We start from the raw sequence: 14,641 nt of genomic DNA on the forward strand, positions 1-14,641 counted from the left end.
CATGTTGAGAAAGTAGCTGTCACTTAGCTAGTAACCCCGAGGAAGCTTTCCTTGTTTGTCTTGGTATATACTGAATATCTGATGGTGTACTGATGGAGTTAGGTGTTATTTATCGTACATAACAGCTACTCCTACTTCACAGGGCTCATTCTCAAACTGCTCCTGTTCTCCTCTGTTGCAGTTTGCCAGGGTGTGGATCCCTGATACAGAGGATGTCTGGAAATCGGCTGAGCTTCTCAAAGACTACAAGCCAGGAGACACAGTGCTTCATCTGAAATTCGAGGATGAGCAGGTAAACTCCAAACCTTGTGTTTTAATTCTGTGATTGAATGTGAGCTCTCAATTTGCCAAGGAATGGCTGCCAAATGAATAATTATTACCGACTTTGAAATGTGCAGTTTCCTTCCTATAGAATGTCACAGGTCAAAGATATCAATGTTTGCAAACTTCTGATGTCCTCCGTTAACAATCATATTGGGGATCCATTACACTGACCAAGACAAGACCTTTTTGCTGAAACAACAATAATGAATTTGTAGATGTAAGAATCAGGGAGGGTAATTTTGGCACGGTGGTTCTGATTCAACAGAAACGTTTGAGGAATTTCAGACACAGTTTAGACCAGCAAGGATATTGATTCAGCAAACTTTTACTCTGATTTAAAAAGGCTGAGCTGGAAGTTAGCTCTGCCCACAAACTGGCTCACACTCCAAATCAGGTATGAATGCGATGAATTTCTGTCAATTTATCCATTTTCAGCCCTTCAAGGAGGCTCTTTGCTTTTGGTTTTAATTCAACTTGTTTGTATGAGTTATGACACACCTCTATTGCACCCTAAGGTGGGACTTGAACCCTGACTTACTGGTCTAGAGGTGGAAAAATTACCACTGGGCTACAGGACCCTGAAGGTGAGTCTGTTCATTAGGAGCTTGGGAACTAGCAGAAATCTTTTAAAACATTTTTTAACTGTCAAATTCACTAAGCAACTGATGAACATACACCACCGGCACTTGTAAATGGTGGTGTATCATTTTGTAAAATTATTTTCAATTATTTTAAAATGTGATCATTCCTGGAGGAATGCCCTTGCGTTTTTTTTTGTTGTCATCAGCCTATTTTCAGCTGTTTAATAAAACGATAGCATGCTACTGCTCTCTAAGTACATCACAGAAATATTTCTAATCCAAGAAGAAAGACAAACAATTACACTCCGAAAACACTGACCTGAATAGGCTGGTTCATAAAAGATTTCACTTTTGTGGCTATGCAAACAAGTTTGAACTGCAGATGTTGGAATCAGAGATAACACAGTGTAGAGCTGGAGGAATGCAGCAGGCCAGGCAGCAACAGAGGAGCAGGAAAGCTGATGTTTCGGGTCAGAACCCTTCTTCAGAAAATTTCCCGTATTATTATTTCTCTATGTTTAAACTGTAACTTGATTTGTAACATGGAGAAAATGAATCATTTAGACCCAGCGTGCCAAATATGTTCAACGTGAAACTTTTTTCTCCATCACCTTTTGCTGTTTTTGAAAAGCTGCATTCGATATTTTTCTGGTAATTTACAGCACAAACTGGCTCTGTGTATAGCAGAGTGCAGGATTTCTGGGCACGTGTAAGTGTTAGTATTTAAAAAGCATCCAATTGAGATCAAGTATCATCCCTCGTCAGGGCTTCACGCTGAACAGAGTTTTATCAAAGATGCTTCTATTTGGTAATGAATTGCAAATGCAGCAGCAACGAGCAAGTCAGGAAGTCAGTTGCACCCAGCGGAGCTTTATGCCTTATCTAAACAAATATTGATTTGTCAAATGTGGTGGTCTTTTAACATGTTGCTCCAGTGCGTTTGCAAGTCTCCTGTCCACTGCTGAACTATGGCATAGCCCCTCATCCGTCAAACTGAGAGGGACCCAAAGCCTCGAGCAACTTTGTAACTAGAGTAGCAAACCGCCAAGTTGGGTATGGTCCAATCTGCTGAAACTTTGGAGTTTCCAAACATGGAACCATGGACAAAAATGATTAGCCGTTGTACAGATAGCACAGTAACTCAATGGTTAGCACCTCTGTCTCTCAGTGCCAGGGATCCAGGTTCGATTCCACCCTTGGGCGATAGTGTGGAGTTTGCACATTGCCCCTGTGTCTGTGTAGATTTCCTCCGGGTGCTCCAGTTTTTTCCCACAGGCAAAAATATGTAGGTTAGGTGGATTAGCCATACTAGATTTGCTTATGGTATCCAGGGATGTGCAGGCCCACATGGATTAGCCATGGAAAATGCAGGGTTACAGGAATGGGGTAGGGAGATGGGTCTGGGTGGGATGCCCCAAGGATCGGCGTAGACTTGACGGGCTGAATGGCCAGTTTCCACACTGAAGGATTCTGTAATGACCGGCAATGTGTTTGTTGGGGCAGATGGGTTGTGTGGTGACAATGTCACTAGATTAGTAATTCAGAGGCAAGGGCCAAAGCTCTGAGGATCATCAGGTCAAATCCAACCAAGGCAACTGGTGGGTCTTTAATTTCAATTAATAAATCAATCATGGCTGAATATGGCAATTATCACTGATTGTTATAACACCCATCTGATATCGTCTAGAGATGGAAATCTGCCAATCTTTACCCAGCCACGGCAACATGTTACTCCAGACTCTCAGCAATATGTTTGGCTCCTAACAGCCCCCTCTGCAAACTGTACATCTCTACTTGTGCCTTACTAGCAATGTCCACAGCCCATGGATGAATAAGTACAACTGACCTGTGTTATGGACCAGATCTAACCTCCAACAGATATATCAAGAGAGCCTAGGCCCTAACATTTAGCTTATTTAAAAGCAAGCGTGAGGTGCTGTGTAATTCGATTGGTCATACTTCTCAGTTTTAAGTAAAAAACACACACTTTATTCTTCCCCCCCAGATAAAATACAAATAAAAGAATTGGCCTAAATTTAACTCTATTGTAAATTGTGGAATATTAGATTCTTGAAACAGTTGCTATTTAGTAGTTAAATGTAGTAACACCCAGTAAACACCCCTGGCAAAGACAAATGCAGTAAAACGATCATCTCTTATGTGATTCTGGGAGCAGGAAGAGAACCCAAGTTTTTAGCTGTAACAGAGACCGATGTAGTAACTTCAATAACCAGCATCAAAACCCCAACAATTACTGAAAGCTTAACCACAACCCTGGATCTGTGGGAGCCTGACTCCACCCATTCATGCTTTTGTTCCATATTTTTCAAAAAGCCTCAAAGCCCCTCAAGCTGTTTACTTTATTGTTTGGATGAGACAGCGAGGTGCCTATGCCTCAAAACCTCACTTCAAAGAAAAACCAGGACAAAATATACCTCTTAAAGCCATAGTACCATCTCACCAGACTTGTTTCTAAGTTATAACCTAATCTTGGGGTCTTATTCATTTGGAATCTGCTTGTTTTTGAGGAGAGGAATCTTTGTGCAAATTTGTGCCTTTTCCACTATAAGACCATAAGATATGAGACCAGAAGGAGGCCATTCAGTCTGCTCTGTCACTCAGTAAGATCATGGCTAATCTGATGATCCTTAACTCTACTTTCATGCTTTTTCTCCATAATCCCTGTCCATCTCAGATGATAAACATCTACCTTGAATATTCTATATATACTTGACTCTCTGGTTCTCTTCTCTTCAGTTCTCTAAGTATATTTGTCAATCAATGTCAATATTTCATTGGTCCTGGATTAGGAACTAATTAGGAATTAGATTGAAACAGTACAATCATATTTCACTTTGAATCCTTCCAGCTATCAATCACTTTTTCAGCCCCTTGGTTTGGGTTTGAGTTAAACATAAGATTCAAAGAGATTAAAGAACAACCTCATGTCATACTTTTCTTCATTCTTTCTTGGTATTCCCACAGTACTGTTGAGAAGGGATTCCAGGATTTTAACCCAGTGACCACGAAGAAACAGGGATTCTACATCACATGCTTCCAACTGCCTGAGCTTCTCTGTCATTACAACATTGGAAACTGTTTGTGTCTGCAACAAAGTGCTTTGTAGCTCCCAGATTCCTGTATGTCAACATTAAAAGCCAAAATCTTGTTAGAAGATTAGGACTTTTTCAAATAAATTTGAACTCAGTCAGTAGCCTTTGCTGAGGAAGAATGTAAACTTCTAAAGGATTAGAAAGTAAATTTGTTGGAATTTCAAATACTGCATTGTTTCCAAATCTTGTTTGAATAGATGTGTGACTTTGTGATTGAACCCTGAATAGCTGGTTCCTACCGACACAGTGCAATCTGAGTTGTTACCTATTGAGCGCCTCTTGAGTTCCTGTTTGGCCAGGTTTATTTTTATTGACATACACATTGTAAATGGGCCCTACTGTATAGCTTAGTGCTGATAATTTTACTCCAATACCCTTGGCTTGTTAGTGATTAAAAAGTAAAACTCATGAAATTTCTTAAGATGGGACTGTTAGCAAAGGCTCCTTCCTGGATCCATATTCAGGTAATTCTTGTGTTAGTGATAATGGGAACTGCAGATGCTGGAGAATCTGAGATAATAAACACCTTCTCCCACCCACCCTCCTGCAAAAATTCCATCCCCTATTCCCAATTCCTCCGCCTCCGCTGCATCTGCTCCCACGATGAGGCATTCCACTCCCACACATCCCAGATGTCCAAGTTCTTCAAGGACCCCAACTTTCTCCCCACAGTGGTCGAGAACGCCCTTGACTGCGTCTCCCGCATTTCCCGCAACACATCCCTCACACCCCGCCCCCGCCACAACCGCCCAGAGGATCCCCCTCGTTCTCTCACACCACCCCACCAACCTCCGGATACAACGCATCATCCTCCGACACTTCCGCCATCTACAATCCGACCCCACCACCCAAGACATTTTTTCATCCCCACCCTTGTCTGGTTTCCGGAGAGACCACTCTCTTCGTGACTCCCTTGTTCGCTCCACACTGCCCTCCAACCCCACCACACCAGACACCTTCCCCTGCAACTGCAGGAAATGCTACACTTGCCCCCACACCTCCTCCCTCACCCCTATCCCAGGCCCCAAGATGACTTTGCATATTAAGCAGAGGTTCACCTGCACATCTGCCAATGTGGTATACTGCATCCATTGTACCTGGTGTGGCTACCTCTACATTGGGGAAACCAAGCGGAGGCTTGGGGACCGCTTTGCAGAACACCTCCGCTCGGTTCGCAATAAACAACTGCACCTCCCAGTCGCAAACCATTTCCACTCCCCCTCCCATTCTTTAGATGACATGTCCATCATGGGCCTCCTGCAGTGCCACAATGATGCCACCCGAAGGTTGCAGGAACAGCAACTCATATTCCGCTTGGGAACCCTGCAGCCCAATGGTATCAATGTGGACTTCACCAGCTTCAAAATCTCCCCTTCCCCCACCGCATCCCTAAACCAGCCCAGTTCGTCCCGTCCCCCCACCGCACCACACAACCAGCCCAGCTCTTCCCCTCCACCCACTGCATCCCAAAACCAGTCCAACCTGTCTCTGCCTCCCTAACCTGTTCTTCCTCTCACCCATCCCTTCCTCCCACCCCAAGCCGCACCTCCATCTCCTACCTATTAACCTCATCCCACCTCCTTGACCTGTCCATCTTCCCTGGACTGACCTATCCCCTCCCTACCTCCCCACCTATACTCTCCTCTCCACCTATCCTCTCCTCTCCACCTATCTTCTTTTCTCTCCATCTTTGGTCTGCCTCCCCTCTCTCCCTATTTATTCCAGAACCCTCACCCCATCCCCCTCTCTGATGAAGGGTCTATGCCCGAAACGTCAGCTTTTGTGCTCCTGAGATGCTGCTGGGCCTGCTGTGTTCATCCAGCCTCACATTTTATTATTTCAGGTAATTCTTGGCTGGTTTCTACTTTCCCACCCCACCCCGAAGGAAGGCAGAAACCAGTGTAAAACAAGCATTGAACTACTGCCGTTCATTCTCTGTTACCTGATATATTAACAAGTCATAGTATCACACAGAAGTTGATAGCCATCAGTGCAGTAATTTGACATGGATAATACTCAAAAGCTTCCAAAAAATGGTGAGGATTTTACCAGTGGGAAGTTACTGACACATGAGTGATAACTTTATGCCGCGTGGATGCAGAGCATTAGACTATGGTGAAAAATCAATCTCACTTACTGAATTTTTTTTTACACTACAGTCTTCCGGTAAGTTTCAACATCAAAAAACAAAAATATTCTTCTCAAAGGTCAGGCAATGGGGTTATGATCTATGTCTAACATTTGGGTTGCCACAGGGTGAGCATGGTCTCTCAGCCCCTGGAGGTTTTATTACTCCGTCATGTGGCCTGCATTTTTAATAAAAATGGATGAAATACTCCAAGCATCAATTTCTGCCAGTAATAGAGACCACAGGTTGTAAATGGCATAATTGAATTGATCACCAAAAAGAAACCTATTGCAATTGTTACTTATCTACAGAATGAAAGATCTCTCTCACTGGAGGACACTCCCTCAGTTTTGACTATACTTCTTTGGAAAACGTGTTGTCCATTTAGTTTTGCTGGAGCAGTGAAAAGAAGAGATGTAATGGAACCAGATCTTCATGTACTATTCTTAGAAAAGGATGATGACTGAAAATTTCCACCTACTTTCAGTTCAGTGCAGGAGTTTCTCCTTGTACAACCAGTTCAGTTGTGATACATTTCTATCCCTATGTTAGTCTGTGGTGTATGGGAATTCTGTGCAGCGCAGCATGGAGTGGAACGCCCCCAGGACATCATTAAACCAAGTACCGAAATCAGGTATTGCTTGAGCTCTTTCAAATTGAATGTTGCCATTGCATCTCTTTCAGTATCAGGACAGAAATTGAAATGAAATTCATTAGAAATCTCAATGCACAATAAACATGATTTAAAAATTGGCAGGAACAATAATAACTTTCCTTCTCCCCAACTGGTCCAAAGAGAGAGAGAGAATCTTAGAATCCCTATAGTGTGGAAGCAGGCCCTTCAGCCCACCAAGTCCACACTGACCCTCCAAAGAGCATCCTAACCAGACCCACTGCGCCCACCCTATCCTTATAACCCTGATGTTCCCATGGCCAATCCACCTCACCTGCACATCCTTGGATACTATGGGACAATTTTCAGTACGGCCAATCGACCTAACCTATACGTCTCCAGACTGTGGGATGGAACCAGATCACCCAGAGAAAGCCCACGCAAACACAGGGAGAATGTGTAACCTCCACACAGACAGTTGCCTGAGGCTGGAATTGAACCTGGGCCCCTGGTGCTGAGAAACAGTAGTGCTAACCATTGAGAAACCGTGCCGCTCCAACCGTAATTTTTTTTCTCTCTCTGATAATTTGATAAGGTGGGAATGCAACTTGTTAGCTGACTATGATATATTATTTATGATATTTAGTTAGCATTTCTTTGAGTTAGTGGATAACATTCTGGTCCCAGAGTTGTGAGGGTGAGAGCTCACGTTCTGCTCTAGAGGCTTCAGCAGTAAAGTCTAGACAGGTCCCCATGCAGGACTGAAGGGCTGCACTGTCAGTGATGCTGCCTTTCAGATGGGATGTTCAAGCCTAATAGCTGTAAAAGATCACATGGCACTTTATGAAAGTGTTTTTTCACCTGTATCTATTTATTCTGCAACCAGTATCCTTAAAACTGATTGCCTTATTGTTGCAAAGTACATGTAGTTTGGAAGGCAGGACGTTAGAATTTATTTGTAAAATGATCGAATAGAAAAGTGCCTGGTCCCTTTCAAAGATAATATGCTTTTTCTAGGCTTGGAGATTTAAAAAAATGTCTACGAGCAACAGCAGGCACAGAGCTCCTGAAATTGTAACATTAAAACTGTATGGCTTGCAACCCAGTAGTAGTTGTCTTTTGTTAGCAAGACAATATCGCCTAATTAATTTAAACCAGACACCAAGAGACTAAAAACCAATTAAATTTAAATCTGATGGTTTTGACAAGCTAGGCCCAATCCTATTGTAAGAAATTTAATAGGCTATCAAGTGTATAAAAGAAGAGGATGAGAGAGCAATTGTTAGTTAACAACTAGCTGCCCTAAAGAGAGAATCATTGGCACTCTCAGAAAATTATCATCTGACCAAAGGCACAGTAACATTCTTAGCTAATATTCCTGACACAATAATATGATGGAGAAAGGCATTCCTGACTAAAGAACAGCACAGAAGGTACAGAACATTCAGAAAATTATATCCTGGCTTTAGTCCCAAAATTAAATTTTTTAAGTTTTATTTATTAATTTAGTTTATATCTGGGATGTCTGTCTATTGGAACAGCATACCATTAGAATTTTGTTTTATTCAGGAATACTTAGTAGTTAAGGGGGGAATTGTTTAGTTTGTTAGAAGTTCTGTTAATTTTTTCACTGTTAGATAGATAAACTGTTACTTGTTGATTATAGAGTGATAGTCAGGAGTTCATTTCATTTAACATCCCCCCCCCCTCCCCCCCCCCCCCCCCAAAATAACAGATTGGGAAGCGAGAGGCAGGTTATACCACTTTTTACACTTCCTTTAACAGATTGAGGTGAGGCAAACTTCTCTAGGTGTTTCAGTTTTAGTTATTGGGAGGGTGTTGACCTCTGCTTTTAACATTATCTTAATCACATTACTGTTTGTGAGACCTCGCTGGTACAAATTAACTGCCTGAATTTGTATATTACGCTAGTGCCTGCACTTCAAAAGTACTGCATTGCCTGTGAAGCACTTTGGCATTTCCTGACTTTGTGACAAGGGTGCTTTGAGGGTGGAGGGGAAGAGCTGGGCTGGTTGTGACAATTTATTACATAAATTTTTCTCTTGTGTTTCTTTTCTGTTTCTGGGAATACTTGAATACTATTGTGTACTGACTGTGCAGGAGAACCTTTCTTTGCAATTTCTGATATGCCCTGTCTGACAGCAATAGCAGTTTGCAATTTTATAGTGCTGTCAACTCAGAAAAACTTTCCAAGGTGCTTCTCAAGTTCATTATCCCTGTGACTAAAATATACCAGGTGCTGAAGTCCTATCATGCCAAACACCAGGGTATCTCTTTACTTGGTTGGGGGCTAAACTAGTGCGTGAAATCCACTTCACTCCATTTTGGTCTTGTAAGTTATGCTATTTTTTAAAACAGGAAACTCGATATAACATTGATCCTCAAACTAAGGAACTTCCACCACTGCGGAACCCTGACATCCTTGTGGGTGAAAATGACCTCACGGCTCTCAGTTATCTCCATGAGCCAGCAGTGCTGCATAACCTTAAAGTACGCTTCATGGATTCGAAGCTCATCTATACTTACTGTGGTGAGTAAGGACTTATTCAGAAACAACCCTGCCTTGACTTGTAAAAGTGCAGGGTGATTTGAACTCAAATTTAATCGATTACAAATTTCTAAGGTTTTAGTGTTATTAGTTTGGGCCAGAATTTTGTTTTTGTATTTTGCTTTCATGAGGTTCCCTACAAAATTCATTGATGCAATTGTGCACGAACCATGAAAAGACCAAATTCATTTTAATTATGATGGCTAATGATAATTGCAGAGGCATGACCAACCTCACTGTAGCAAAGTAGTGGATGAATTTGTTATTATAGCAGTGTTGGATTCCAGTGCCTGATACTCATGGCTGCCAAGTTTGAAACTAGGTCATGGTACTGCATCTGATTCTACTTTGGAAATCAGGTGATGCCCACATACTGGCGATGATATAGTTCACTGCTATGAATGAAGAAGAGCTGGTATTTTCTCTCCCCAGAAGCAGTAAATGTGTTGCATATTATCAGACTTTTAAATGGACCTGTTTACTGTTAATGTTGATCTCTCTCTGCACTGTACAGTACTTGCCGTTGTAACATCCTATCCCGCACTTCGTTGTTATCTTGATGCACTTATGTGCTTTACAGACAGATTGTAATACACAAGACAACACTTTTCACTGTAGTTCAGTACACATGACAGTCATGTCAAATCAAATTAGTATGTATGTATGTGTATATATCTATATGTTTGTGTTGATGTAAATATAGTGTGATTTCTCTTTACCATCATAGGAAGTTGGAGCTTTGGTGATAGAATAAAATATGGTGCAATTTAATGATTGTTAGTTGGACACAGGATCCTTTTGAAAGAAGATTGCTCTTAGCTTCCCAGAGGGAAAAATCAGTAAAACTGGCAAATGACACGTACCTCTCTGATTTGTCTTATGTGCTTCAAAATAGAGGCCCGATACACTTGGTGCATTGGTTTCCAAGTGTTACTGCTGTTTCTTTGAGTTGCTTTGAGAATTGCTAAAAGGGACAAGAACATGCAGTGTACTTTGACTCCTTGTCTCCTTTTACCAATGTTTCAGTTCTGTACTACCAAGTAATTATTTATATATTTGCCATTAGTTGCATGTAAATTCTCTGTGACATTGTAGCACTTAAAGAATGGGTTGAATATCATTGATTAAACACTCCTTTCTCAGAGCCCAAGTGCTTAATTTAACTCTGGGATATGAGTCACTATGAAGTTGTATTGATGGTAATTGTAATTCTCAGCACATTCAGGATTTTTCAATAAGTGCAAATTAAGGCACTAATTTAAACTTAGTTGTCAAACTCATAATGTGGCTCACTTGCATTTGTTGGAAGATGTATATTTAATTATCCATAAGGATGTGAAAAAGGATCATGTCTCGGTACTCTGCCTTTTTTGAGTTACACAAATGAGAGGGGCCAGTAATAGTTCCCTGGTACATTATCTCTGGCAAAGCCTCAATGAATCAGAGTTGATTCATTAATCGTCAACTTGTTTTTAATGCAGGATAGATTGTTAATTTCTTTGGAATTTGGTATTCTTGTCTGTTCTGATGAGTTCAAATCAAAAAGCTTCAAAAACATTTTTTGCACAAATTCTGTACTATAAAATGACTAACTAGTTTTCCTATGTCATGCTGCTAATGGACTAGTTTGATACTGAAATCTGCTACTTAATTCCCATGAAACTGGTCCATTCCCACTATCTAGATATCCAGTGCAATAAATCCATTTTATTTTACTACCACTGTGCAAACTCCTGTTATGTATTAAGGTTTTGATTCCAATTTCCATTCAATAGAGAGTTAATCTTGGAACTAATTTAACTCTGAAGGAATCCCACTCAACCCACCCCATTCCAAGGCAGTTTGCAAAGTATCATCTCCCGTGCATTAATCACAGATGGCTGAGATATTCTGAAATATTGATGCAGGCTAATGTGTAACTTCTCACTTCACACTCAAGTGCATCTCTATCAGGAAGTGTTATGTATTGGAGACAGCCTTGCTTGCTGGTCACAGCTCCCTTTACATTTAGCAATGAAATAGAAGAGTTGTAGCTTCATGCAACATTAATATTTCAAATTACTTTGCAACTGACTTCCAGCAAGTCATTTTCCTGCAGCTAATGTCCATTTTGAATTATACTGACCGTAGCTGGCAAGCAATTTGCTGAACACACCTATTCGTGTGTGACCATTCACATTCGCAATTCTTTGTTTAGGTGAAAGACAATGATTAGATACAGATTTCAGATATTTATTTACCCTCTGTTTCCAAAATGTTCCCTTTTCCCTTGATATTCCACACACATTTCAAGTTACTTCCGCAGCTAAATATTTTATAACTCGTAAGCAATTTGCTCAAGTCATAATTGACCTTGACACACTGATTTTGCTGACTGGTTAATTGCTTTTATATTGTTAAAGAGTGAGTTGCGATAGCTGCTATCCTTTTGGCCTACCCACCAGCACTTTTATCGATGGCAAGCTTAATCTGAATTTGTTTACGGTCAATAGAACAAAGAGAGTGACACTTCCCTCTGTTATAGACCAAAACCAACATGAGCTCCCTATCTTACTGAGGTGTTGGCAACAAATGTGAATGAGTCACTTAGAATCATAAAGAGCGCAGCATAGATTTGTTCCACAATACCTGTGCTAATATCATGTTGAAATTGGGGTTTTCTCGTCTAATGTAATTTCCCTACATTTTAGAGAAATCACAGATGGTTGAGATATTCTGAAATATCTCAAACTGGGGGAGGTGATGGCGTAGTGGTAATATCGCTGGACTATTAATCCAGAGGCCCAAGGAATGTACTTGGGACCTGGGTTCGAATCCCGCCACGGCAGGTGGTAGAATTTGAATTTATTTCAGCAAAAAATCTGGAGTTAAGAATCCAGTGATGACCATGAATCCATTGTCAATTATTGAACAAACCCATCTGATTCACTAATGACCTTCAGAGAAGGAAATCCTTAACTGGTCTGATCTACATATGACTCCAGACCCACAACAATATGTCTAAAGGTTTTGGAGTAGATCTGTAGCTTGGGTTGTGGGCGTTGAGGTTGGTTGGCTCGCTGAGCTGGTTTGTTGTTTTGCAGACGTTTCGTTACCATGCTTGGTAACATCCTCAGTGCAGCCTCCGATGAAGCGTCGGTGTGTTTTCCCACCCAGTTTTTAAACTCTGGGGTATGTTGCGATGGATTGCCTCACTTCCGGGTTTCCTCCATAGTGGATTGTATATGGTGTTGGGTTCAATGTGTTTATTAATAGCATGCTTTGTGGAGCGCCGTGCTTCCAGGAATTCTCCTTGTCTCTGCCTGGCCTGTCCCAGGATCTTGGTGTTGTCCCAGTCGAAGTCGTGGTTCTCCTTGTCTACGTGGGTTGAGATGAGTGAGTGCTCACCCGAACCAAGGACTCTCTCCCCACCTTGGACAGGAGCAATGTCATCTACAAGATCCCCTGCAGAGACTGCGAGAAACACTACAATCGGACAAACAGGAAGAAAACTAACAACAAGAGTACATTAACACCAAGTGACTACAAAAAGACGTGACGAATACTCACTCATCTCAATCCACATGGACAAGGAGAACCACGACTTTGATTGGGACAGGCCAGGCAGAGACAAGCAGGAGAATTCCTGGAAGCACGGCACACCACGAAGCATGCTATTAATAAACACAGTGAACTCGACCCCATATACATTCCACTACGGAGGAAACCCGGAAGTGAGACAATCCATCACAACGGACCCCAGAGCTTAAAAACCAGGTGGGAAAACACATTGACGCTTCATCAGAGGCTGCACTGAGGATGTTACCCAGAAGGGTAACGAAATGTCTGCGGAACAACAAACCAGCTCAGCGAGCCAACCAACCTCAACACCCACAACAATATGGTTGACACTTAACTGCCTTCTGGCCAGTTTGGGCTGAGCGATAAATGCTGCCTAGCCAGTGACATCCTCATCCCATGAATGAATAAAAATAATTAATTACACCCTTTTACGTGTTTCCTTCAACTATTCTTGTCTCTGAACATGCGGGGTAACGCATTCCACATCTGAATCATCCTTTGCCTGAGAAAGAAGGCTTTTGTTATTGGGCTTTACACCGAATGTGACAGAAGATGAGGAGAGTGAGAAGAATGAAAGCTGCCATAAGCCTGTTGCTGTGGCATTCAGGAATTGCATGGGACTGGCTATTTAATTGTGAAAGGGGTTGCCAGCCCATGAAGCTGTATTAATAACATCTTTGTCATGCCTCTCATCATGGTAAAAATGTACCAATATGCCTTGCAGCCGTATGATTCGATAAGATTTGCCACTGAGCCCAACAAAGTGTTAATGAGAGAGCTGACCAAAAGCTCAGTTAAGAGTGACCTAGAGGGGTAGAAATTCAGAGCAATTTAGGAAAGATAGCTTCTTTTTATTCTTACAGAACAAACTCTCTGATTCCTGTTGATAGATTACTGACACTGTTTTAGAATTTAGGTAATTGTAGCTGATTTGTGGTATTAAATAATATTTAAAAAATATTTAGTCAAAATTGTTGTGTGGTGCTGATTACTGCTGAGCAGTTGGAATGATACACAATGTTTATAATTCAACTTTCTTTTCCTTATTTTCCTTCTGAAAATAAAGCTAATTTTCTGTGCGCGGACTAATTTTAACTGTAGGATTAATTTTTGTTGCAGGTAACAGTTTTCTGTTGCAGACTAATTGGTGGGAGGCATTTTGTTGGTGAGATTGAGAGAAACACGAGCACTAATTTAAAAATAGCGAGAGTAGGATTTAAACCCTTTTTGCATTGAATAAAGCACTGTATCAACAATTTGAATATTTTCTGTTTCTTAGGTATTGTTTTGGTAGCCATCAACCCTTATGAACAGTTACCTATCTATGGAGAAGACATCATCAATGCCTACAGTGGGCAGAACATGGGAGACATGGACCCTCACATCTTTGCTGTGGCTGAAGAAGCATACAAGCAAATGGCCAGGTTTGTGCATGAACCCATTCCTTTCCACAGTGCCGTTAAAGTAGAGGAGTACATTGTTACAATACACGTGGTTTGAGCTAAAAAAAACCATTGCCAGCAGGTTGACCTGTCTGTAAGGCCTATACGATTCCTGAATGTTTGGATTTTATTTGCTACAGAAAAAGACTTGCATTTATTTAGCAATTTTCCCTTGAAAGCACGACATCATTATTGTCAATAAATCATATTCAATTGCAGTTTGTTAGCTGCTACACGAATATCAACATGCACTGTGACCTAACGTCCAAGAGAGTGATTGGTCCAAAATGGTATAATTTCAGAAACTATA

The 14,641-nt window shown here is 41.3% G+C and overlaps 1 protein-coding gene across 4 annotated transcripts in view; it reads left to right on the forward strand.

Annotated features, from left to right (window-relative positions):
* The window catches only part of LOC125467222 (unconventional myosin-Va), a 199,052-nt gene that overhangs the window by 68,571 nt on the left and 115,840 nt on the right, over positions 1 to 14,641 (forward strand). For all 4 annotated transcript variants that reach the window (XM_059639156.1, XM_059639158.1, XM_059639155.1 and 1 more), the window contains 3 exons: positions 182 to 292; positions 9,139 to 9,310; positions 14,169 to 14,313. In XM_059639156.1, the coding sequence (XP_059495139.1) occupies positions 182 to 292; positions 9,139 to 9,310; positions 14,169 to 14,313 (428 nt within the window). The remainder of the gene's footprint in view (positions 1 to 181; positions 293 to 9,138; positions 9,311 to 14,168; positions 14,314 to 14,641) is intronic.

Source organism: Stegostoma tigrinum, chromosome 33 (assembly GCF_030684315.1).
Source record: "Stegostoma tigrinum isolate sSteTig4 chromosome 33, sSteTig4.hap1, whole genome shotgun sequence".
NCBI classification, from domain to species: domain Eukaryota; kingdom Metazoa; phylum Chordata; class Chondrichthyes; order Orectolobiformes; family Stegostomatidae; genus Stegostoma; species Stegostoma tigrinum.